Source organism: Cryptosporidium parvum, chromosome 6, assembly GCF_000165345.1.
Source record: "Cryptosporidium parvum Iowa II chromosome 6, whole genome shotgun sequence".
Classification (NCBI taxonomy): domain Eukaryota; phylum Apicomplexa; class Conoidasida; order Eucoccidiorida; family Cryptosporidiidae; genus Cryptosporidium; species Cryptosporidium parvum.
In genome coordinates this window covers 1,136,392-1,159,612 of record NC_006985.1, presented here as the reverse complement: position 1 = coordinate 1,159,612, position 23,221 = coordinate 1,136,392, and the positions used below count along the sequence as shown (strand labels likewise).

General features: G+C 32.3%; 10 protein-coding genes across 10 annotated transcripts; 5 read left to right on the top strand and 5 right to left on the bottom strand.

Annotated features, from left to right (window-relative positions):
• Positions 1–66: 66 nt before the first annotated feature.
• cgd6_4860 (nucleolar protein GU2. eIF4A-1-family. RNA SFII helicase) lies at positions 67–2,283 on the top strand (the record flags this gene model as incomplete). Its single annotated transcript, XM_627813.1, has 1 exon — positions 67–2,283. A coding segment is annotated over one exon (2,217 nt), but the record flags the coding sequence as incomplete, so codon positions are not given.
• Positions 2,284–2,481: 198 nt separating this feature from the next.
• Positions 2,482–4,212, bottom strand: cgd6_4850 (PRP19 non-snRNP sliceosome component required for DNA repair; the record flags this gene model as incomplete). Its single annotated transcript, XM_627812.1, has 1 exon — positions 2,482–4,212. A coding segment is annotated over one exon (1,731 nt), but the record flags the coding sequence as incomplete, so codon positions are not given.
• A 746-nt stretch (positions 4,213–4,958) lies between these two features.
• cgd6_4840 (serine protease, subtilase family, signal peptide) lies at positions 4,959–8,552 on the top strand (the record flags this gene model as incomplete). The annotated part of the gene is made up of 1 exon (XM_627811.1): positions 4,959–8,552. The coding sequence occupies one exon, from the start codon at positions 4,959–4,961 to the stop codon at positions 8,550–8,552; it is 3,594 nt and encodes a 1,197-aa protein (XP_627811.1).
• A 2,171-nt stretch (positions 8,553–10,723) lies between these two features.
• On the bottom strand, positions 10,724–12,445 carry cgd6_4830 (Drs1p, eIF4a-1-family RNA SFII helicase; the record flags this gene model as incomplete). Its single annotated transcript, XM_627810.1, has 1 exon — positions 10,724–12,445. A coding segment is annotated over one exon (1,722 nt), but the record flags the coding sequence as incomplete, so codon positions are not given.
• Positions 12,446–13,006: 561 nt separating this feature from the next.
• cgd6_4820 (hypothetical protein) lies at positions 13,007–13,330 on the bottom strand (the record flags this gene model as incomplete). Its single annotated transcript, XM_627809.1, has 1 exon — positions 13,007–13,330. One exon carries the CDS (start codon positions 13,328–13,330, stop codon positions 13,007–13,009), a length of 324 nt encoding a protein of 107 aa, XP_627809.1.
• Positions 13,331–13,767: 437 nt separating this feature from the next.
• Positions 13,768–14,094, bottom strand: cgd6_4810 (hypothetical protein; the record flags this gene model as incomplete). The annotated part of the gene is made up of 1 exon (XM_627808.1): positions 13,768–14,094. The coding sequence occupies one exon, from the start codon at positions 14,092–14,094 to the stop codon at positions 13,768–13,770; it is 327 nt and encodes a 108-aa protein (XP_627808.1).
• Positions 14,095–14,699: 605 nt separating this feature from the next.
• cgd6_4800 (hypothetical protein) lies at positions 14,700–16,019 on the top strand (the record flags this gene model as incomplete). The annotated part of the gene is made up of 1 exon (XM_627807.1): positions 14,700–16,019. The coding sequence occupies one exon, from the start codon at positions 14,700–14,702 to the stop codon at positions 16,017–16,019; it is 1,320 nt and encodes a 439-aa protein (XP_627807.1).
• Positions 16,020–16,336: 317 nt separating this feature from the next.
• cgd6_4790 (predicted degraded Zn-finger +bbox Zn finger protein) lies at positions 16,337–19,867 on the top strand (the record flags this gene model as incomplete). The annotated part of the gene is made up of 1 exon (XM_627806.1): positions 16,337–19,867. A coding segment is annotated over one exon (3,531 nt), but the record flags the coding sequence as incomplete, so codon positions are not given.
• A 788-nt stretch (positions 19,868–20,655) lies between these two features.
• cgd6_4780 (hypothetical low complexity protein with 2 possible transmembrane domains) lies at positions 20,656–21,876 on the bottom strand (the record flags this gene model as incomplete). The annotated part of the gene is made up of 1 exon (XM_627805.1): positions 20,656–21,876. One exon carries the CDS (start codon positions 21,874–21,876, stop codon positions 20,656–20,658), a length of 1,221 nt encoding a protein of 406 aa, XP_627805.1.
• Positions 21,877–22,071: 195 nt separating this feature from the next.
• Positions 22,072–23,100, top strand: cgd6_4770 (conserved hypothetical protein; the record flags this gene model as incomplete). The annotated part of the gene is made up of 1 exon (XM_627804.1): positions 22,072–23,100. One exon carries the CDS (start codon positions 22,072–22,074, stop codon positions 23,098–23,100), a length of 1,029 nt encoding a protein of 342 aa, XP_627804.1.
• Between the last annotated feature and the right edge of the window lie 121 nt (positions 23,101–23,221).

Here is a 23,221-nt window from a genome sequence, read left to right as displayed (position 1 = left end):
TCAATATAATATATACCTCTATTTTACTAGATAATACATAATTTTACTATATATTTATTATTTTGAAAATTTTCATCCTTAAAAATTAGTGCCGGTGGCCATAAGCCGGCACATCAGAAAATTGGGCGGGAAAATGTGGCGCTTATGACTCTTAAGGACGGGATAGTAGTGGTTATGTCATTATTGACAGGAAGAACAAAGAAAAAGGAAAGCAATATGGATCATAAGAAAAGAAAGTTGGAGAGTGAGGTAGATGGCTCAATAGATAGGTTCCCATTAAGCGATGAGAGTAGGGAGATTTTGAGGAGTAGAGGTATTGAGAGATTATTTCCTATTCAGGCTCAGTCATTCGAGTCTATATATGGTAAGAAGGATGTATTAGGGAAAGCGAAAACTGGGACAGGTAAGACATTGGCATTTGTTCTTCCAGTCATTGAGAGACTGTTAAAGAAGGGTAAATTTGATCCAAATAAGCATGGTAGGCGTCCGTTAGTTTTAGTTTTACTTCCAACAAGAGAATTAGCACAACAGGTATCAAATGAATTTGAGTTAATGAAGGGAAAGGATAGGTATAAAGTTTGTAGCGTATATGGTGGTTCTCCTGAATATCCTCAAATTCAGGAAATAAAGAAGGGAGTTGATATTGTTGTAGGATGTCCAGGAAGAGTTTTAGATTTTATTGAGCGTGGTATTTTAAATGTTAGTAAAATATCAGTGCTAACATTGGATGAGGCTGATAAGATGTTGGAGATGGGATTTAAAGAGACTGTTGATAAGATTATTGACTGCGTCAGAAAAGAAACGGGAGATGGAGAAACACATAGTAGACAAAATAAATTTCAAGTATTACTATTCAGTGCTACTGTGCCTCCATGGGTAAAGAATATTTTAACTGAGATTATGTCAAGTGATACTGTTACAGTAGACGTGACTCATATTTCAATTCATGGAGAGGAGGAGGATGAGGCAGCAGCCAGAAGTAGGATTAGGCATTTGGCAATACAGTGTGCATATCCTCAAAGAACTGGTTTATTAGGAGATATTATAACAATGTATGCGGGAATTAATGGAAAATGTATTATATTTACAGAAACAAAGCAAACAGCTAATGAAATAGCTATGAGAAGTGAGATTAGTAAGATGTGTCAGGTATTACATGGTGATATACAACAAAATCAAAGAGAAATAGCTTTACAAGCTTTTAAAGAAGGAAGGTATCGTTGTTTAGTAGCAACAGATGTTGCAGCAAGAGGATTACATATTGATGATGTTGCAGTAGTAATACAATTAGCTCCTCCACGTGATATTGATACTTATATACATAGATCAGGAAGAACAGGAAGAGCAGGAAAGTTCGGAACTGCTATAATGTTTTGTAATATGTCAGATTATCCATTCTTATCAAGCATTGAGAAGGCAAGTAAGATAAGTTTTCAAAGAATTGGTGTACCTCAATATGAAGAGATTTTACAAAAGACTGCTGATTCTATAGGTAAGGATCTATTAGAAAAAGATATACCCTCAGCAATGTTGGATTGCGTTAGAGATCCTGCTAAGCATATCATTCAAGGTTTATGGAGAAAGCTAACAGGTAAGGCATCTAGAAAAAGGAATAGATTAGGTAATTCTGATGATGAGGAGACTGAAGCTGAGTCAAATATCAATGATAATGATATGGATGATGATATGCCAGAGATTCCGGATTGTGCTGTAAGAGCTTTAAGTCATTGTTTATTAGAGTTAACAGGTATAAATAATGATCTAAAGAAGATTCCTCATCGCTCAGTATTGAATGGTAGAGAAGATTTTAAGAGCTATATGATTACTTTTAATAGGCTTAAAGAGCCAATTGCAAGTAATAGTTACGTATGGAGATGTCTTAAGAGCAATTTAAGAGGTTGTGAGGGTTTAATAGAAAGAATACAATGTATGACGTTGTTAAAGAAAGGAGATGGTGCAGTTTTTGATGTTCCACTGGGCTCAATTAGGCAGTGGGAGAGTGCAATTTCTAACTTTACTCCAAAGAATAATAACGGTTCAGGCTTCTTCCAGATTATTCCAGCTACAAGTAATTTACCAGAGTTATCAATACCAGTTACTGATAATAATGCTGATTTTGGCCATAATGGCAGAATGAACAGCCAACATATTTCAAACAAGGTTGGATATAGACAATCAGGAGGTTCGAGAGGCGGAGGTTCTGGCTCAATGGGTTCCAGAGGAGGAGGCTCTGGCTCAATGGGTTCCAGAGGTGGGTTCTCAAGGGGAGGAAGGCGTTTTTAAATGAATGAAGTATTTTAGAAATTAATAATTACAAAAAAAGATATTTAGAGTTTCTATCTAGTTTTTTCTTTGGTAATTTTTTTTTCTTACTTTTCTTGCTTATTTGATTTGTTAATTTTGTTTCTTTATATATTATAAAATGCATGCATTGCAAATTTTTCTGCATGCAAGCATATACCGGTGTTTCATTACGTGTGATTAATTTGTCCACATACGAATAATTCCACTGTGGCATAATGAGGAGAATGAATTAAGATTTTGGTTGAAGTGAATATGGTGGATATTGTCTGGGAGATTATTATTATTATTTCTATTAGAGAAATTGGACAAGGATGAGATAAGTTGTAGTTTGTGTTTATTGAAGAGTGAGAAAATGGAGAAATGGTTTTTGCTAAAGCAGGAGGCATATTTTCCACTTTCATCAATTTGTAAAATCAGGTTAGAATTGTTAGGGAGTGTGGATAGTTCAAGAGAATCAAGAATAGCAGATTTTCTAAGATCCCAAAGGTGGATTTTATTGTCAAGGGAGGTAGAAAGCAAATAGTATCCATTATTTGAGAAGCAAAGGCTGGAGTTTCTGCTAATATTTGGGTCGTTATGGTCAATATTATTATTTTTCGTGGGGTGTTCAAGGGATGAAATTTTCTCTAGATTTCTAATATCCCATATATCAACAATATTCCCATTGGGTACAATTCCTCCAAGAATAAGGCCATCAGGATGTGGTTTGAGTTGTGAATATGAATTATTTTGTTCAAGTTGATGTAGGAAAAGTTGTTTTCTGGATTCCAGATCAAACATGGAAAATAGGCCTTTATTTGAAGAATTTGCAATTATATGCATTCCTAAAGGGTGTTTTTCGAGTGAGTTGATAATGATGTTTGATTCAAAAGAAGAGTTAAAATCCATGAGCGATAAGTTAAAAGATTCATCATCTTCTTGGTTTCTAGAGAATATATGAATCTTATTTGAGTTTTGAAAGCAAGCAAGAACATTTAAGGAGGAGAGGAGCTGGCTAGTATTTTTAGATGAGTATTGACTTCCTGAATATTTTTCGATGGCGAAAATAGAAACGGCTTGTTCACAATTTTGTGGATAACTTATAGGGATAGAAGATATCTCATTTCTATCAAATTCTATGCTTGATACAAGAATCTCGCCATTTTCCATTCCAGAGACGTAAATTTCGTCATTGAAAGCTACTCCAACCTCTATGTTACAGTTCTCTTTGAGTTTTATTTCACTCTTTAATGAAAATTCTTTGACTTGTTCAGCAGGTATAAGGTCTGGGAATGACTGTTTTTTTCGAATTGGTCGCATTTTATCCGAATATTCAGTAAAAAGGTCTATAACGTCTTCTGGGATATTAACGAAATTATCTTCTGCTCTAATCCTTTTACCTCCTACACTTTGAAGACTAGTAATATTATCTTCATCCTTCTCAAGAATACTATTCTGGATTTCAGCTAACCTACTAATGGCTTGGTCTTTTTCTCTAGTAATTCTGGCAATCACTCTACAAGCAGCATCATGTTGATAAAGACTATGAGTCAGTTGTGATTTGGTCTGTTCAAGCTCAGATCTAAGCTGGAACATCTCCATTGCCATTGCATCCCATTCTGTTCTAAGGGAGTCAAGAATACCTGGAATACTTGTATTTTTAATCAATCTTGGCTTTAAATTACTTTTGGACTTAACTTGAATCAAATCATCCAAAGAAAGCTCACTCTTTGTGATTGGACAGCTATTATTGCATCTTATGTACTCCTCTATGAGTCTTTTTTCAAAGATATATCCTGTCTTTGAGATCACAGGATCTTCAGGAGTAGTTCCTGAAATTGAGCAAATTAATGACATAATTATCAAGTTTATAGAAACCTGGAAAAAAAGAAAAAAAAGCAACTTATTTTGTATAGCTTGGCTAAGATTTCAAGCTTTCAATAATAAACGCAATATTTGTTAAGTTCTTAAATCCTTAAAATAGTACTTTATGGTAACAAAATCTTAACTTCTGCTAAAACAAACTGTTTTCCCAATAACAACAAAAAAAACTCCTGCTCAAATTCTCTAAACTTTTCTCCCTTTCCTTTTAATCAACCTTTCTTTTCCTTCCCAAATCTTTATACTTGCTATTCAACGTTTTGTTTTTTTTCAAAATTTTCCTTTTGTTCCACTTTTTGATCTCCAATCTTTTCTATATTATTTTTGACTCGGGAAATTCCCGCCCAAATGTGGGGCGGTACCGGTATTACAAAAAATTATTTTAATTCTTAAAAAAAATTTGCATACCGGTATACATGCAAAATCGTATTCGAGCATGTGGATGAAAAAAATGGTAAACATGCAAAAAGACACAGGTGCGTAAAAAATGTAGAATTTTGACAAAAATAGTCAAAGGGAAAATTTTTTCCAGGAATTAAAAGGAAGAATTGAAAATAAGTTTAGAATTTCAGTAGAAAAAGTTAGTAGAGAAATAGTACGATCAGTTGTAGAATTTTTAAATTGAAAATTCTACAAAAATAAGTAGAAATAAGTCAGAAATTGAATAATGATAAGCTAAAGTTCTAAAGGAAAGTGAATTGAAATCTAAAGAAAAATAGTAAAGGAGGAGAAAAGTCAAATACATTTATCTCAAATAACATCAAAAGAAAGAGGATTCAATTCAGCCTAACAAAATGAAAAAGGTAAATATTTTCAAGTTGTTGCCATATTTATTGGTATTTTTTCAAAAAAGGGTTATTTGTAATATATTCAATACCAGCTCAATTTCAATTAATGTAGTTGAAGGTCGGAGCTCTGATTTAGAGTTAGTTATAAAAAACCCTGCAGACCAATCAGCAACTCCTGAAGTACAAGTTGTTGAGAAAGTATTTAGTCCATATATTATGAAACAACAAAAACCTCCAGAAGAAGATTATGAACAAGAACATATCCTTGGAGAATTCTCAGAAATGGGTAATATGGATGATGAAGATGATTATTATTACCAAGAAAAGGATTCAAATCAAGAATTTAATTCAGAAAAAGTCTCTAGAGGTCAAGGAAGGAGATCTAAAGTTATTCCAGGAAGGCTTATTATTAAGTATAAGGAAAAAGTCTTAAGTAAAGCTGTCAAAGAGTTGAAAGTTGCAGGAATTATGTCAAAAAATGGTCAATATCCTAAATTAGATGGTGTAGCATTCTTAACAAGAGTTGTTTCAGCTTTATCAGAATCTGCTGATGAGCTTGTTGGAATCAAATCTGCTACAGTTCTCGAAGCATTAGATATGATGATTGTTGAAGTATTTAACAATTCTAAAGCATCTGAATATATTTCAAAACTTTCTGCAAGTTTTTTACATAGTGATGAAGTTGAATATGTTGAACCAGATCAGGAAGTTAGGCTTGCAGATTTTGGAATTAGTTCAGATTCTGGAGCAATATATCCAAATGATCCCAAATTCTCTGAACAATGGGGAATGTATAATAGAGTTGCAAACACTGACTCAAAAGTTTTGATGGCATGGAAACATTTAGGTATTAATACATCCGTATCTAAAGGATCTGGAGTATATTATACTCCTGAAAACCATCCAAAAAGGGAAGTAATTGTTGCTGTTATAGATACTGGTGTAGATTATACTCATCCAGATTTGGTTGAGAATATGTGGGTTAATGAAAAAGAGTTATATGGAAGACCAGGAGTTGATGATGATATGAATGGTTATGTTGATGATATATATGGCTATGATTTTGCAAATAATAGAGGAGCACCAGTTGATGATGAAGGACATGGTACACATTGTGCAGGTACTATTGCAGCAAAAGGGAATAATCATGAAGGTATTTCTGGGATTAACTGGAAGGGAGTTAAAATTATGGCTCTTAAGTTTCTAAGAGGAAATGGAGTTGGTTTTCTAAGTGATAGTGTTAAAGCTATTAACTATGCTATTAAGATGGGAGCTAATATTTTATCTAACAGTTGGGGAGGAGGATCATTTTCCCAGGCTACATATGATGCTATTAAGAGGAGTATTGATAAGAACATGCTCTTTGTTGTTGCAGCAGGTAATGATAGAAATAATAATGATATTAGACCAACTTATCCATCAGCTTACCAGCTTCCAAATGTATTATCTGTAGCTGCAATTGATATACATGGAAGACTTGGTGTCTTTTCAAATTATGGTCATAGAAGTGTAGATATGGCAGCTCCAGGAGTAGATATATTATCTACTAGTGCCAATAAAGGTTATAAGAGGTTATCAGGGACTTCTATGGCATGTCCATTTGTTTCAGGAGCTGCAGCTTTATTATATGCTTTTGATCCAAGTATGACTTTTGATCAAGCAAAAACGCTTATATTAAGATCAGTAACAGTACTTACAACATTAAGAAATTCTGTTCGTACCTCTGGGACATTAAATATTCATAGAGCTGTTCAAATGATGAGTCAGGAAGCTTATAACCAAGAAAATGGTAAAGAATTTCCTAGAATTGGTACCTCTTGGATCACTTTTAAAGCTCCTGATACTATAGGACCTCAATCAAGTTCAATACTTAAACTTAAAGCTTTTGGGGAGAAGCCTGGATCTTTTACATCCACTTTGGTTGTCAAGCTAGTGGATTCTAATGATCGTGAAGTTACTTTGGCTCAAGGTAGGCTTAAAACAATAATTAATGTTGTTAGTATTCCAAAACCAAAAGCGATTTTACCAAATGGAAATAGTACAAATCTTGGATTATCTTTTATGGGATTAGAAGGAACAAAAACATTGATTCCAATTTCTAATTCAGGTATTGGTACCTTAGAATATATGGTTGAATTTGTCAATATGGAAGGAGAATTAGGATCTAAAAGAAAAGGAAAGTTTAAAGTATATCCACCATTGGGTACCATTTTAACAGTAGGTGAGGATCAGACAAACAAGGATCTTCAAGTGAGTTGTATTCCACACTCTTTAGAAGGATTTATAAGTGGTCATTTAATGTTGAGATATAACAAAGGAGGAATGTCATCTTCATCTTCTTCATTTTCATCAAATAAGATATCAGCCAAGTCTACAAAGATACCATATGTAAGAAGTAACTTATTTACAGAGACATCATCAATAATAAATACTCTATCAAATAATATTATATCCCCAAACAGTAACTATATCTTGTCATCATCTTCATCAAGTTCATTCCCAGTTGGAACTGAAAGACTTGCAATCAAACTTTATTGTAAAGGATATGGAATAGAAATTCGTCCTCCTTCAATTAATAGAGTAATCAGAATTCCAGAAACAACAATTTCTGGTTTTATATTATTTAAAGGATTAGAGAATTCATTTAAGCCTAGAATTTACTTAAGATTTAAGTCTTTAAGAGATCCAAGTTCAACAGGATTTGAAAGAGAAAGTAAAAGAAAAGACTATTCAAGAAGTAATACTTCTATTAAAGATCTATCTCCATCAAAATCTTACTTTAAGATGGTTCTTTCTGGAGAGAATCTTCCTTCTAAGAAGAGGATTATTCATAGATTAGAAGGAATGGATTCTGAAGAAGGTAAAAATAAGTTATATGTATCTTTAGATGATGTGATTTTACCCAAGGCTAATGTAAAGTTTGATTGGGTAAATATTGGAATTAATCAAGAAACAATTCTCACAGACTTATCTAACTCAGATGATGGAGTGCAAAAAGTAAATCTTCCAAGAAGTTGGTACTTTCTTGGGGAGAAGATTGACGAGATTTATGTCTCAGTAAATGGATTTATTTCTTTCAGTCCAATATATAGTGAAGCATTTGTACCAGCATTACCCTCATATGCTCCTCCTCATGGTATTTTAGCCCCTTTATGGACAGATTTCACAACAAGAGGAAGAAGAGAGAATACGAAAATTGTGACATTCTTAAAGACTGAAGAAGATGAGGAAGATTTTGGAGGAGGATTTGGTAGTGGAGTTGGTAGTAGATATAGAAGAGAGGAAAGACTAGAGTATGAAGAAGAGGATGATGGAGAAGAAAAGGAAGAGGGGAAGAAAAGGAGGTGGGAGTTTGTAATAGAATGGAGAAATGTATTTCTAAAATCTGAACAATACAATTCAAAATCAGCAACATTTCAATGTGTGTTGAACAGTAATGGATCAGTGAAATTCAATTATTTGAGTATTCCCTGGGAGGATTTAGAAGATTCTAGAGGAATTTCATCCTCAGAGAAAGGAAGTTTGGCAATTAGTAGAATTTCATCTTCAACAATGCTTGGATGGGAAAGTATTGATGGGATAAGAGGTAAGTTATATTAAGTTTTTTTTTAAATAATAGAGAAACAGAATTAACTAACTAATTTCTATATTAATATCTTTAGGAGTTGGAATACCATGTACTGAAAAGTTTCCTACATCAGAATTTTCAATAGAATTGTATCCAGAGAATCCAAAGGTTCCTTGGTTTCAACTTAGTGAGACAATTGTTCCTCCTTTACAAAGAGCTCAAATGATTTACAAAGTTGGTTGGAAAGCTGTAATTCCCTCAACTTTTGAAGATCAAACCTTCAAAGGCCAGATTCAAGTATCTTCATCAGATGGAGCAGCCTCAATAATCCCAGTTTCTATCACTGCAATTAAAGAAAAGGTAAACCAGGCTCAATCATCTTCTAAAGATTTAGAGGAAGAAAAGGATGATGATGAAGAAAAGGAAATTGGGGTTTCAAGAGAAGCAAGAGATGTTGAAGAAAATGAATTTGGTAGGTTAGATTCATGAATGATTGGAAGGATTAGCTAAATAGAATGGGGAGAGAAAGAAGGGAAGAAGGAAAGTGAGAGAAAGAGGAGAAAAGTAAGAAAGGAAAGAAAAAACATATTTGAAATACTTATTTAGCTGAGGAAGTCATTTATCAAGCTTATCGCAGTCTCAAAGAGATTTTTATGAAGTCAAATTTCCTATAGTAAATCCACCAAAAATATGCTCAAAATTTATACCTATATATTAGATTCGTTAGTTATAATTTAAAAAAATCACTATCAAGTAAAAAAAATTAATTCTGCCAATATGAAGAAGAAAAATCTTGTATTGTTATTTGTCTCGTCTCGTCTCGATACCATTTGATTTAATATTCTGTAAAGTTTTAAATTTATTTTTTCTGTTATTCTGATTTCTATGTTGGACGTTCCCGCCAAAAGATTCATGATGAAATTTAATATTAAAATAATTTGTTGAATCTACAATAATAAAAGAAATTTATTATTGTAATAGAAGAAGAACAAATTCAATATAAACATTTGTATTGGAATAAATATAATCAATTGTTTAGTTATTATTGTTTATTATTGTTTTCTTTTTATTTTGAAAAATTAATTTTTTGTTAATATACATGTAATATGCATGTATGCATGCATATTTGATTTAACTTGAAAATATAAAAATTTTGGCGGGAATTTTGGGCCATTTTTCAATATTGAAGAAAAAATGGTAATATAATAAATAAAAAATGATCAATTCAAAAAACTTGAATGAACTTTTAAATCGAGAAATTTGTGAAAGTGATGAAATAAAAGCAATAATGTAAGTTTGAGCTAGGTTGTCTCCATTTCTCTATCAACAGAATAATATATATTGTATAAGTATTTATAAATATTAAATAAATATAAATATTTATTTCAATAATTCTTTGAATCCTACAAATCAAAAGCTTTGAGAGGTTGTGTGTGTATGTGTTGGAAATATTATCCTTACAATAAATAATTTTTTTGGGTGGGATATATTTCAGTTAAAAATAACAAAATTCCAAATGAAATTTTGGGATTATTTTTAGTTATATTTCACAGGACTTCAACACTATTATTTGACATATTTAAAATATATTCAAGGAGGCTAATCATATTTCTTTAAGGAAACAAGCAAATAACTAAATTGTTTTACTTTAGCTTAGTAAATAAAGAAGGAGGTATTTTTTCTTTGGGAATGAAAAAAGAAAATTCAGAAACAAATTCACAAATTAAACATATTTCTTCAGTATTAGTTAGCTCTTTTAACGAATATAATTCTAATAATCACACTATTAAAGACTTTTATTTAGAAAGTTCTAATGGGAAATTTATCATTGGTCACACGCACTTTAAAAATCTATTCTTAATTGTATGGTTTGAATATAATGCTTCTATTGGAAAAGTACATATTAAGTTTAACAACATTAATAACGCTTTATCTGGATAATGAAATTAATTAAGTTATCTAAAAATTTTTCAAAATATAATAATAAAGAAACTGAATAATTGTTAACCTATAATTACGTGTTTTTTGCATGCATGCATGCATTTGGAATTAATGTGGATAATAATATATCAGAAAAAATGCCACGTAATAAAACGGTAAAAGTGACAAATCAGGGTTTAAAGAATAATCATAATAATGAGAAGAAAAAATAAACTTTAAGAATTAATATAAATTAATTAAAACTAGAATGATAAAATTATATTCATTTTTGTGATAATTTTCTTTTTTTGTTTTTATTAGTAACCGTTTTGTTACTGGATTTTAAATCATTTTGAAGAGTATTCTTAACTTGATTAAATGCCGAATGTTGGCCAATTAGTGAAGAACAAGATTTTAATAAATCCTTTTTTGCAGATTCTCTAGTTAAATCCTTTTCTTTTTTGCTTTTTATCCACTTTTTTCTTGGCCTGGATTCAATATCTTTTTTGTGTAAAAGAATATTTTGCGCTTTATTTACTTGCATCTCAGCAATTCTAAGTTCTTTTTCTGTAATATCTGCTTTTATTGCATCTTTGACTTGTTTTTCAGAATTAGATATTTTCTCAACCCATTGATTAATGTTATTAGTAGCAAGAGTTCTCTTCTTCATAATTGAAGATACATTTTCTTTTGTGTCTCTTCCTGCAACAGAAGACTTATTACCTGCTCTTAGTACCTGTTTCATTAAAGCTTTTAACTGGCTTCTTTCGCTTCGAGTGTAAATTGTAATGCAATTGCCTTTAGATCCAATTCTTGCAGTTCTTCCAACTCTATGAATATATCTAGAAGCTTCTAATGGAATAGTGAAATTGATAACTGCAGAAACATCTTGTACATCCAATCCTCTTGCTGCTAGTTCGCTAGCAAATAAAATATCAACTTGTCCAGATTTAAACTTTGAAAAATTTTCTAAACGTTTTTCTTGTGGTAAGAATCCATGTAACTCTGTTGATGATAATCCAAAAATATTTCCTAAAATTGCACATCTATGAGCTTCTTTTTTAGTTTGGAAAAAGACTATAACCCTTTTTGTAAATATCTTATTTAAAATATAAAACAAAGCGCCTTCTCTTTCTTCTTCTTTAGTAATCTCAAGAAATTCTTGTTCTAATGTTGATGATAAACCTGTAATAGATAATAATTCTGATTCTCCTGAACTTCCTACAGATTTGATCCCTGATTTGAGACCAACTGTAGATACTTTGCATGGATTATTTAGAGCCAATAAAGCTAAATCTGTTACACTTCTACTTAATGTTGCTGAAAATAACATTGTCTGGCGAGTTCTAGATGAATATTTAAGAATTTCCAAACATTCTTGACGAAACCCCATATCCAATAATCTGTCAGCTTCATCCAATATAATTATTTCCAATAATTCTAACTGTATGCTTAATGTATTTAATAGCATATCCAAAATTCTTCCTGGTGTTGCTATAACAATATGTGGTTGGCATTTAAGTATTCTTTCTTGCTGTTGAATATTCATCCCACCTGTTACTACTGCCCTGGTTATCACTGGGCAATATTTTGTCAAAGATTCTAATACTCCAAAGCATTGCATTGCTAGTTCACGACTTGGCAATAATACCAACACCTTTGTACCAACTGCTCCACCAACTCTTCCCAATGATGATACCCTGGAATTTCGAACATATGGTGACCTCAATAATCTTTCCAATGCAGGTAATAAAAATGCTGCTGTCTTTCCGCTTCCTGTTTCTGCCTCAGCCATAATATCTCTTCCCGATAATGCCAATGGAATTACCTCCTTCTGAATTAACGTTGCTTCTACAAAGTTCAAATCGCTTAATGCCTTTAATAAAGGCCTACTTAACTCTAAAGAACTCCACATCTTTATTTTCTCTCTCCTCTTTATTTCGCCTTCGAATAAATAATTAATGTCAGCTTTTACAGTTATGCATTCCCGCCGGCGCCAGACAGTTTATCTTTATATTATTCTAAATGTATAAATACTAGTATAATGAATTATTTAAATAACGATTAATATGAGTATTACTCTTCTGGGCGTTCAACTTGCTCCTTTCCTTGTTCCATTTTTGCCAATAGGTCGTATTCTTTTACTAGTTCCTCCTCTATTGTCCTGATATTTAAAGTACCTTGCTGATATGCCCGAATTATATCCTCAATATTAGCATGCTTAAATATTTTATGGGAAGTCAATGCTTCTCTTGAAGAAGGATAACTTGGAAGACCAATGTAGTCCTGCTGATTAAATTTGAATCTACAAACTGCTTTTTTTGTAGAGGCGTCATATTCAAACTTGAACCTAGAAATATAAATAGTGGGGAAGAAATAAGAAGAGTAAATAGTTTGATGTGATTTTAACTATTGTTTAAGAACATATTAATTAAAACTTACCCTTCAGCATGCTCACAATCCAATTCATAAGGAAGCCTAATAAGTCTGAAACACTTTCTTTTTTTTAACGTGTAACCAGGTGGGCAACCTGAAATTTGTTTTTTGAAATATTTGTATAAATTAATTAACTGAATATATTTACACACTTACCCTTTACTATTGCTCTAGCTCTATTTGCCAAACATGTATATATTGGATGAGGTTCATATTCTGGTGTATCCCAATTTCCTATTTCCATCCCTAATTTTGGTCTTGGATGTGGGCAGCGTAACTTTGGCTCATGTGTTCTTAGTTTTAAACATACATTTAATTCCCCATCCCAAAACCACCCAGACTGCTCTCCCCCACATCTTCTATCAAAGTCTGGAACAACTGTTACTTTGGTTTCGCATGTTGCTTTTGAGTTATCAAAAGAACTAACTAACTTTGCGCCTTTAGGGCATTGCATTACATATTTAGCAGGTTGTGGTGCCCTAACTATTGGGCAATACTTATTATCTTTGTGACTACATTCTGTTTTATACTTTTCTCTTCCCAAAGAATCCGTTACAGGAATTTTTATTGGTCTCGAATACAATTTCCTCACACACCTTTTAACTTGCAATTGTTGTTGACCTACCGATTTCAACTCAAATCCTTCAGGGCAAATCCTTCTAGGCGGAGTATAGGTTGAGTAATTTATGCATAAATCCTCATTATTCAATCTAAAGCTTTAATTTACCTGAATTAACCAAATCTCATAATTCATTTCAATTGCACTTACTATCCATGACAATACTTTTCGTAATCTGAAATCATTGTTCCAATGCAATATCCATCTACCAATGTTGAATTACCTATACAAGGCTTTACAAAGAAATATTAATTTCCATTTTGTTATTAAATTTATATTAGTTGGAAATCCTTCATATTACTTACCTTATAAATTGGAACTGCCTCATCATTCTTATCTATATAAGTACACGAATTATACTTCGAATCAAATGAGCCCTTATAACAAACTTTTCTTGCTGGAATAGTTAGTGATATGCTTGGATCTCCAAGTATTGTAACCGGAGGTGCTCTTGTAAGAATTGGCTCTCTTCTTGAATTCCTAAATTCTGGTACAAATCCTGTTACATTTCTGCCATTTCCTTCAACATGGATACATAAATATAATAAACATACTAAAATAACTGCTTGTAAACGCTCAAACTCCTTTTTGCTCATCATTACTAGTAATTCCAACTTTTCATACTAATTGCTAAATTTGACTGATTTATTTAAACATTTTTGCGAGCTTGCTTATTGAATTTTCTAATTGAAAAATAATTACCTCTTTTTAATTTATGTGAAAATATGCATTTTTTAAAATCAATTAAAGATTCATATTATAACTTTCATGATTAGTCATTATTAACGAAAAATTTTCTTTAAATATTTAATTATATTCTTTAATCTATTATTATTTATTTGTCCACATTATTGCACACATTCCTATACCGGTGTTTGCATGCATAAAATATACCATGCAAATTTGACACTTCATGTGGATAGAAAATATTTATTAATGAATCTGGTGGCATCTTTCTAAGATCAAAATAAACTATAATTGAGTCTTCCAGTTAATTGTTGATTTTTTTTTTTTATGGGTAATTTTTTCATAAACTTTTGGTTAATTATACCGTTCCCCCACTATACTTAATGGATAAGTAGGAGTTAAGTTGGAATAATCAAAATAATAAATAAACTTATGTATATGTATATATATGTATGGACTTATCTAGTAGATTAAAAGTATCTAAAACTGGTCAAAATAATTACTTGATATTTTTACAATGCCTGACGATTTCAGTAAAAGTAAAGAGAACAACGATCTCTTTGACATTCTTGAACTTGATGAGGAAACAAAAAATGAGCTCGTTAAAAATGATATAAAAACAATTCCACAGCTTTTATTAGATAACCTAAGAAAAAAAGGGCTAAAAAGCTTTCAAGAAGCAAGGATTTACTCAAAATGTAGAGAAAAAATTACATGCTTCCCTAATAACGTCACAGAAGACCAAAAAATTAACCTTTGTGGTATTGGTATTGAAACTGGATTTGTAACAGGTAAAAAATTATTAGAGGAAGCTAGAGAAAACTGGTCCCAGAATGGAGACTTAAGATCGCATATAAACCTAGGATCCGATATACTAATGGATTTTTTTGATGGAGGATTTCTTGCAGGTGAAACCACTGAACTTTTTGGGCATGATCTACCAGTTATCAGAAGGGTTGTTCACTGGATTATATCAAATACTATGTTTAACTCAACATTAGAAAGCTTAAATGTTGAAACAGAGTTAGAAGGAATTTCTCCATATCAAGTTATTTACATTCAAACAACCGACAATAGTTTTGATCCAATTTTCATGAAGAAATGTTTTCAAAGATTGTGTGGAGAACTTGAAATGACTCAAAACTCACAATATTCAACAGAAATTAGTCATAATTTGGAACTCCTCCTCTCGAACATTTGTGTAGTGACTGTAGATGATTGTGCTCAACTACAAAAACTACTATATGACCTACCAAGAATCAAACAAAAAGAACTAAAAAGACTCAAACTAGTTGTTATTGACCCAATTACATCATTGCTGGGATCCCATAACTTTATTGAAGCTCAAGAACTTTCTAATAATTACTATAAAGAAGTCAAAGAAAAGGTCTTTATAGTTGGGAGATTAATTAGGTATGTATCTAAGGCTCTAAATATATCTTCAGTTGTAACTTCACTCGCTAAACAATCTATTAAACAAACTAACACCGTCCTTGGCTACTGCTCAAATCAGCTTTTATGCGATGTCAATTACCCAAAAAGCGTTCATTGTGAAGGATTTGGAACATTCTACATGCCTCCACCAACAAGAGCATTTTCAACAGAAATTGACTATAATTGGTTTCTCTCACCTCATAATCGAATACTTATTGAAAATATTGGAAAAGTGCACGAAGAATACGCGGGAAACCCGAATGCATGTAATAATCTAGCTCCCCACAATTTGAGAATTTTGAGATGGACAATTTTCAAATCCAATAGACTTCCAATAGGAAAATATGTATGTGCAATTTTTGATAAAATTGGTTTGGTTGAGTCAGAATGCCAATTTTTCTGAACATTTTTACTATTTATATTTTCATAACATTTCTGGTCAAAAGACTAAATGTCAAGTCTTGGTAGACATAACGCATGTAATGTAAGAGCCAAGTAATAACTAGTCAAAGAAACTGGGACGAAAGAATTTTAAATGTTAATAGTCATACATAAAAGGTAATAAACTTGTGAATTAAAAGTTGGATGAGAATTTTTTTAAAAAACTACAATTTGACTTAAATACTAATTTACCAGAAACTCAGTTGGTGATTAACAATTAATAAGTTTGAAACGAGAAAAAAACAACTTTTAAATATTAAAAGTAAAGATCAAGCTTAATCCCACGGTAATCAGGTAATAAATTCAACTAGAAAAGTCAAGAAGGGAGTAAAAATGCTCGAAAACAAAAATTCAGCAAATAAGGATAACGCAAGCACGCGGGATCCGAGAGCAATGAATATAAATAATAGCATAGGGAAGCTATTTGAACAGTTCAGTTCTAGTGAAGAATCCAAGATCAATATGGATGATAGAATATGTATGCACTGTTGGATTTCTAAAAGCACTCTCTACTGTAGCACATGTATGTGCTTCTACTGTGCATCATGTGCTCATATGAATCATGTTTCTGCGGGTAGTTACCATGACATTATATCAGTACAACATTTGTCAATATCTAGAACAGATACAGCAAAGAGCCTTCAGGAAAAGCAAAAGAATCAATGTAAAAGACATAAAAATAAAGAATTGACTTATTGCTGTACAAGCTGTAATTATATGTTAATTTGTGAAACATGTATAATTATAGACGGGCATGGGTCTCATCTGTTATTAACATTGGCTGAAGCTATTCCAAGGGGAAGACAAATTCTTCTGCAATCTCTCTCATCTCTTAATGCAGCTTCGTTTTATATGTCGCAAAAGATTTCGGAGATTTCGGCCTTAGCAGAGCAGCGCAAAACTATCTTTGAAAATAACCTATTAAATGTTGAAGATACCCAAAAATCCTTAACAAGGGCAATAACATCAGAAGAACAGCTTCTATTCACAGAACTTAACCTATTAGCGAGCAAACTTGATCGTGGAGGGAAAGATATATGCAATAGTTGTGTTGATCTTAAAGAATTACTCGTAAGTGTTTGTGGTGAGGTTAGTATTATACTTCAGCTAGCCAAAGACTCTCCAAGCCATTCCCTTAATAGATATGTAAAGATTAGTAATGTTGTTAAGGGAACTTTAGATTCTTCATATAGAGTATTGGTTCCGGAACTTCAACATTTGAGTGTTCCATATTGGAATTTATTTCCGGATGTCATTGATGATGTGTTAAATGATACAAATAAATATACTCAGGAGCATATAGATCATGCAATGAAATTATCTGATGCAATTACAAAAATTGCCTCAGGAGATATTTCTGTTGTTGAGGACATTGGACCAATTAATGTTCAAGTTTATTCACAAGGCAAACAAGGTGATCGAGCTGCTAGAGCCAAAGTTCATAAAATATTTACAAGCAAACTAAAAATGATTCAGCATGAGAAGCTGAAGAATATTCAAAATCCTTTAATTGCTCCAAAAAGTTCACTCAAGCTTGATCCAACAAAAAGCAAGGCAAAATCAAAAGCAGCTCAAACTGGCCCCAAATTGCAAGAATGGCTGGGACTACGTGATTGGAAGAATAATCAATCAAAGAAACAAAATGTTACAATAAATAAAAATCTACCAGCTTTTAAAATGATGAATGAAATTAATAATTCTGCCAATAAAGCCAAAAAGTCCATTTTTGATGATTTTGGTTTGATGAGAGCACTTTCTGATGGAGATATCAAAGTTGATGAAATTGTTGAAAAAGATATCGAAATTATGACAATTGGTAGAGATAAGAAACTTGAAGCTATAGGAAGAACAAAAGAAGAAAAGTTAAAGACAGAAGAATTCTATGAATCTCAAGTACATTTTACTGGTACACTTATGGGTGCATGTATATATACTAAAAAAGAGGATGGAAGTGAAGTGTTTAAGATGGACTATGAACTAACTCAAATTAACATCAAGTACTGCTTTCCATTTATTGTAATTTATGATGCAAGTAATACTGGAGATCAAAATTCCAAAGATTCTTCTATAAGAGAAAATTCTAATATTATTGATAAAGCTCATTCTGTTAAAGGAGAAATTGGATATACATTACCTACTATATCCCCAGGATTAGAGAGAATTGATATCCCAATTATCCTTGGGAAAATAGAAAAACCCAGGAATTCGTTATTTGTTGCAGATATACGTCAATCAAATATCAGAATCCAATCAATACACTCCAATTCTATTACACCTGAGACTTCCAAATTCCTGGGTGCAGCAGCTAACTCTTGGAAACCTATTGAAGATGGATTTGAAATTAGTAATGTAATTAAAGGAAATACTATTGATTCTTGGGTATTTTCATGTATAGATTTTAACAATGCTGAAAAATGGATTTCAATGCTTAAAGGTGAGGATTCAGATGTCAAATCTTGCATACAAAAGATTGGAACCGCTAGATTATGCGTCAAATCACTTAATAAGAGAAATAGTTTTAAAATGTCCAACTCTAAATTGACCAAGAATCCAACAGGAAGTAATGATGAACGAGCATTTATTGATGTTGTGCCAAATGTACCAAATAATACTAGAGAGAAACTCCTTATTTCTACTCAACCTGATCATCATGAACTCACTCAAACAATTGTTTATGAGGATGATGAAGGAGAGTATTATGAAGAACAAGAAATTGATTTACCAGATGTTATGTCAATCAGGCTGGATAGAAAACTCTCTGCAAAGAAAACTAAATCTCTCGAAAAGCTTATGATACCATCAATCCTTAAAGTAGGAAAGGAACCAGTTATTCAAATTGAAAAATTATATGTTATTGGATCATCATTAAATGCAAATCCCTTACAAGTCGTTGTTTTAACCAAGAGCAATCTATATATCACTTCTGCTGAAATCTTTGAAAAAAACCTTTCACATGATTTACTTTTGGATGAATATTCTATACATGAAAAATGCTTTACAGATAATATTCAATTGAGTGATTCTACTCATCCTAACGATGTATCCTCTAGATTCTCCATTATTTCATCCAACTTAAAAGAATCCCCAACAAGTAACGATAACTCATCAAATTCAAACAACTTTGGTTTTGAATACAGGGATCACGGTCGTTCTCTTCCCTCTAACACCGCCACTAATGACAAAAATAACAATTCAAGTTATTCTAATGCAGCTACAATTACATTTATTTGTCCAACAAAAGATAGTGAACTCATTTGGCTGGACTCTATTCATAACCATACAAAAAAGAAACCACTCAAGTATTGGAGGCAAATCCTAGATGGTATCATTGTTAGGCATAGAAGGATAACACGTTCTCCAAAATCCTCGAAAGGTTCCAGATCATCAAAACCTTCGAGTATTCTCCCTGGATCCAGACATAGATCCTCAATAAAATTTGAAGATAGTGATAGGTTCACTGATACATCTATTCAAAACCAAAAACTAGAATCTGAAACTAAAAATCATAATTACAAAGATAGCCATCTTGAAAATTCTAAAGTAAAAAAAACGAATGGTACACATGCAACCCATTCTGATATTCAAGAACATACTAGCATGTCTGATCAAGAAAAAAAATCCACTCGTGAAGTTAATCTCTCTAAACACAATTCTGAAAGCTCAAATCATCTCAAAAATAACCAAAGTCTGGTTAGATTCAACTTGGATAATCATCATAATGTTGAAAAAAGCCATCGCATTCCTTCTACCAAAAGTTCCCATGCTTCTAATGATTTTCAACATATTTTTAAAGAGGGCTCATTCTCTTGAAATGTCCTTGTCAATAGCCTGCTAATATACGCAAGTTTGAATTTTATTCTTCCATTGCCACGTCATTTAATGCATGTATTTTCAGGTTATATTGGCGCCAAACCCGTAATTATTTTCATATTAATAATATATTAAGTCTAACTTTTTTTTTTCGTTTCTTCAAAGATAATAATATTAGTTTTGAATTTTTGTTTGATTTAATGGTAAATTGTCAAAGAGGATTATTTGTTCAGAGGTATGTTTTCATATTGAGTAAAAAAGAGTTTCTAAGGGGATGGATTTAGTGGCTAAAATATGGCGGGGGGATTTAGTGTAACTTCTAGGAAAGCCTCTTCGTTGCAAGCCACAGGATCCGAGAACTTACTCAACTTTTTGATTTCTAATCTAACTTTCAAAGTGACCCAGTATCTCTTGAAGTTATAAAACAGATGAATATGTCAAAGCCATTCATACAGTACCAGATTGATGAAGGAACTGTGGTCTGTTCAGGTATTACAAGCAAGGAACTAGAGGTAAGCTTTTTTGATACTCCCATATGGCGCCAAAATTGAAATTTTAACCAACTCATTTAGACTGAGTTCTTTAAGAGGATAAGAAATGCAGAAAGGCCAAAAGAGGAAATGAATACAAATTAGAAATTACTGAAAAGGTGGTAACTGCAAAGTAGGAAATAATAAAAAGTAGTCATTTTACTTAGTCTAACAATTGCATATATGCATATATTCATAGAAAACAATTAGTATAACTTTATTCATATCTAATAGTGTAGCAATATTAAGAGGTGTCCCTTAGACTAGATATGTGGGATCTGGATTCCACCAGGGCATGAGTGTGAAAATGTACATTCCTATTGTTTGGTAAATGGCGCATGTCAAGTAGTTAACGGTCTTAGCTCGGTTGTTACTTTGTGAATCTTCTGAATGTTCTTGAGTGTTTTCTTGGGCTGCTGTGGTATTCTCTCTCCTCAAATTATCACTAGAATGTTGTAGTTCTTCAGTCTGTGAAGCACCAAGAATTTCATTAGGCCCTAATACGCCCAATGGGTCCAAAAAGTGAGCTTCTTCATGGGTAGATATCACGGAAGAACCATCATCAAAATCTTCATTTTGTGGAACCTCTTGTGAGGGCTCGTCCTCAGATACCCCATTTGAAGAATTTATTTGAGACTTGGGCAAATCTGAGTTTTCTTGATCCACAGCTCTGTCCTCTGTTTGTTCCTTAACTTGTTCAAGTTCAGAATTGATAAGTAACTCTTGTTCTCTTTCTTGAATTAACTGAGCTTCAAGTTCAATCTCAGCCCTTCTCCTTCTTAGTTCAGCAAGAGTAGTATCCATTGGTTGACTGGAAGAAATCCTTTCAAATAGATCTTGAAGTCCATCAAATAAACCTCTTATGTACAAGAAGTAGAGAGAAATCAAAACAATGTAGAATTCCCTAGAAACATCAAAGAACATGAATACAAATATTGCTTTCATCAAAATTGAAATATGATACCTTTCCCAAGGATTAATAGAGTATTTCTTCTCTCCTGGATAAGAGAATGCCTTATTTTGGCTTTCATATTCAGCAATTAGGGCAAACTCTGTAGTTACTTCGCACTCATTAGGATTCCTGATGGAACTATCATAAGCCTGAGCCAATAGAACCTGATCTGAATCACCTCTGTAGTATACAGAGCCAGTCAATTGCATCTGAGGACCTAAATCCTGACTAAAATCTGAGTGATTATTCAACAAATTAGTAATTCCCTTATCTGCCAAGTGAGAAAGTGGATCAATAAAATCTATATTGAGTGATTTTTCACCCAAACCTGAAAGACCTTTCTCTTTTATAATTCTACAAAAGTTTTCCCTCCAATGAAAGTGAAGAGATCCATAATATGAATAAGCTAACTGACTATAGAATAAATCCACATAATATTGTGAAGGCATTAAGCCTTTACTTTCAAAAAGCTCAGTATTTGTTTGATTATCATTCTCAAAGTTGGAAGACGAAATATCCATTTCCATGTTATTAACCAAGTGATCTTGAATTTCCTGAATATTCAATTTCAGGAAAATTTTTTCAACTTTTTTTTCTTTCTTATTTGTGCTTAACTTTATATTAATAATTATTTAGAATATGGCGCCAAAATAAGGATGATAATATTAATAATTAAGAAGAAAGAAATAGAGAAAGTCACATAAATATGAGGTTCTGAGAGAATGGACAAAGTTCCAGTCGAATTTAAAAGGAAGCCAACAGTTGAAGAACTGAAGAGGCCAGCTAGAGCTCAGAGTGATGGTTCTCTCCAGAGCAACTTGGCATATAAGGAAGGAGGAGAACTATATAATATATGGTATGGAAAGTACCAATTTGACTATGATAAGAGGGGGAAAGTGGCTTCAAAGACAAAATGTATCCCTGATAAAGACTCTGGATGGACAAAAGCAGACCAGGATCCAAACACTAAGAGTTATTTTTGTCTTTATTTCGCAAAAGGAGCTTGTGTGAATGGTTCAAAATGCAAATACTTTCATAGAATTCCAACAGAGGAGGATGATAGATTAGTTTCTCCAATGTATGATGTATTTGGGAGAGAAAGGCATGCTCAACACAAAGATGATATGACTGGGACAGGTTCTTTTAACAAGGAATGTAGAACAATATTTGTTGGAGACCTTTATATTAATAGGTCAAAAAGTAATTACTTGGAGGGAGTAAACAAGGTCATTAAAAAGGAGTTTTCAGTTTGGGGCCCAGTGGACTACATAAGAGTGATTCCAAGTAAGAATATTGCATTTGTTCGATACTTCTTAAGATCATCAGCGGAGTTTGCCAAAGCAGCCATGGAAAATCAGATAATTTTCAAAGGGCAGACAGATCCAATTACCGTGAGATGGGCATATGATGACCCAAATCCAACAAGTATGGAGAATAGTAAGAAGAGAAATGCAGAGGAAGTGGAGGAATTCGTGTCGAACTTGGACATAGAAAAGAAATCCAGATCAGATTTACAGGTAAATAATGAAACTGAAGGTTTTTTTAGCCATATTGATAGCACAAGTCACAATGTTCCATCAGAAGAAGTATTGAAGATTCAAAAAGATTATTATAGAGTTGAGAAAATTCTAGAGTCAATTAAAAGCTGCCAAACAAAAAATTTGTGCAAATCTACAAACATTGAAAAAGGCAATTCCGAGGATGATGAATCAGAAAAACAAGAAAACTCTATCTACGATGTTATTCTATAGCTTAACATTAATCAACTAGTTTTTGTTTTATTTAATTGAACTTTTATTAATTATTAACTTTTAATCTCCTTTTCACTTATCATAATTTGTCCACAAGAAATTTCTTGATAAAACCTCCCCA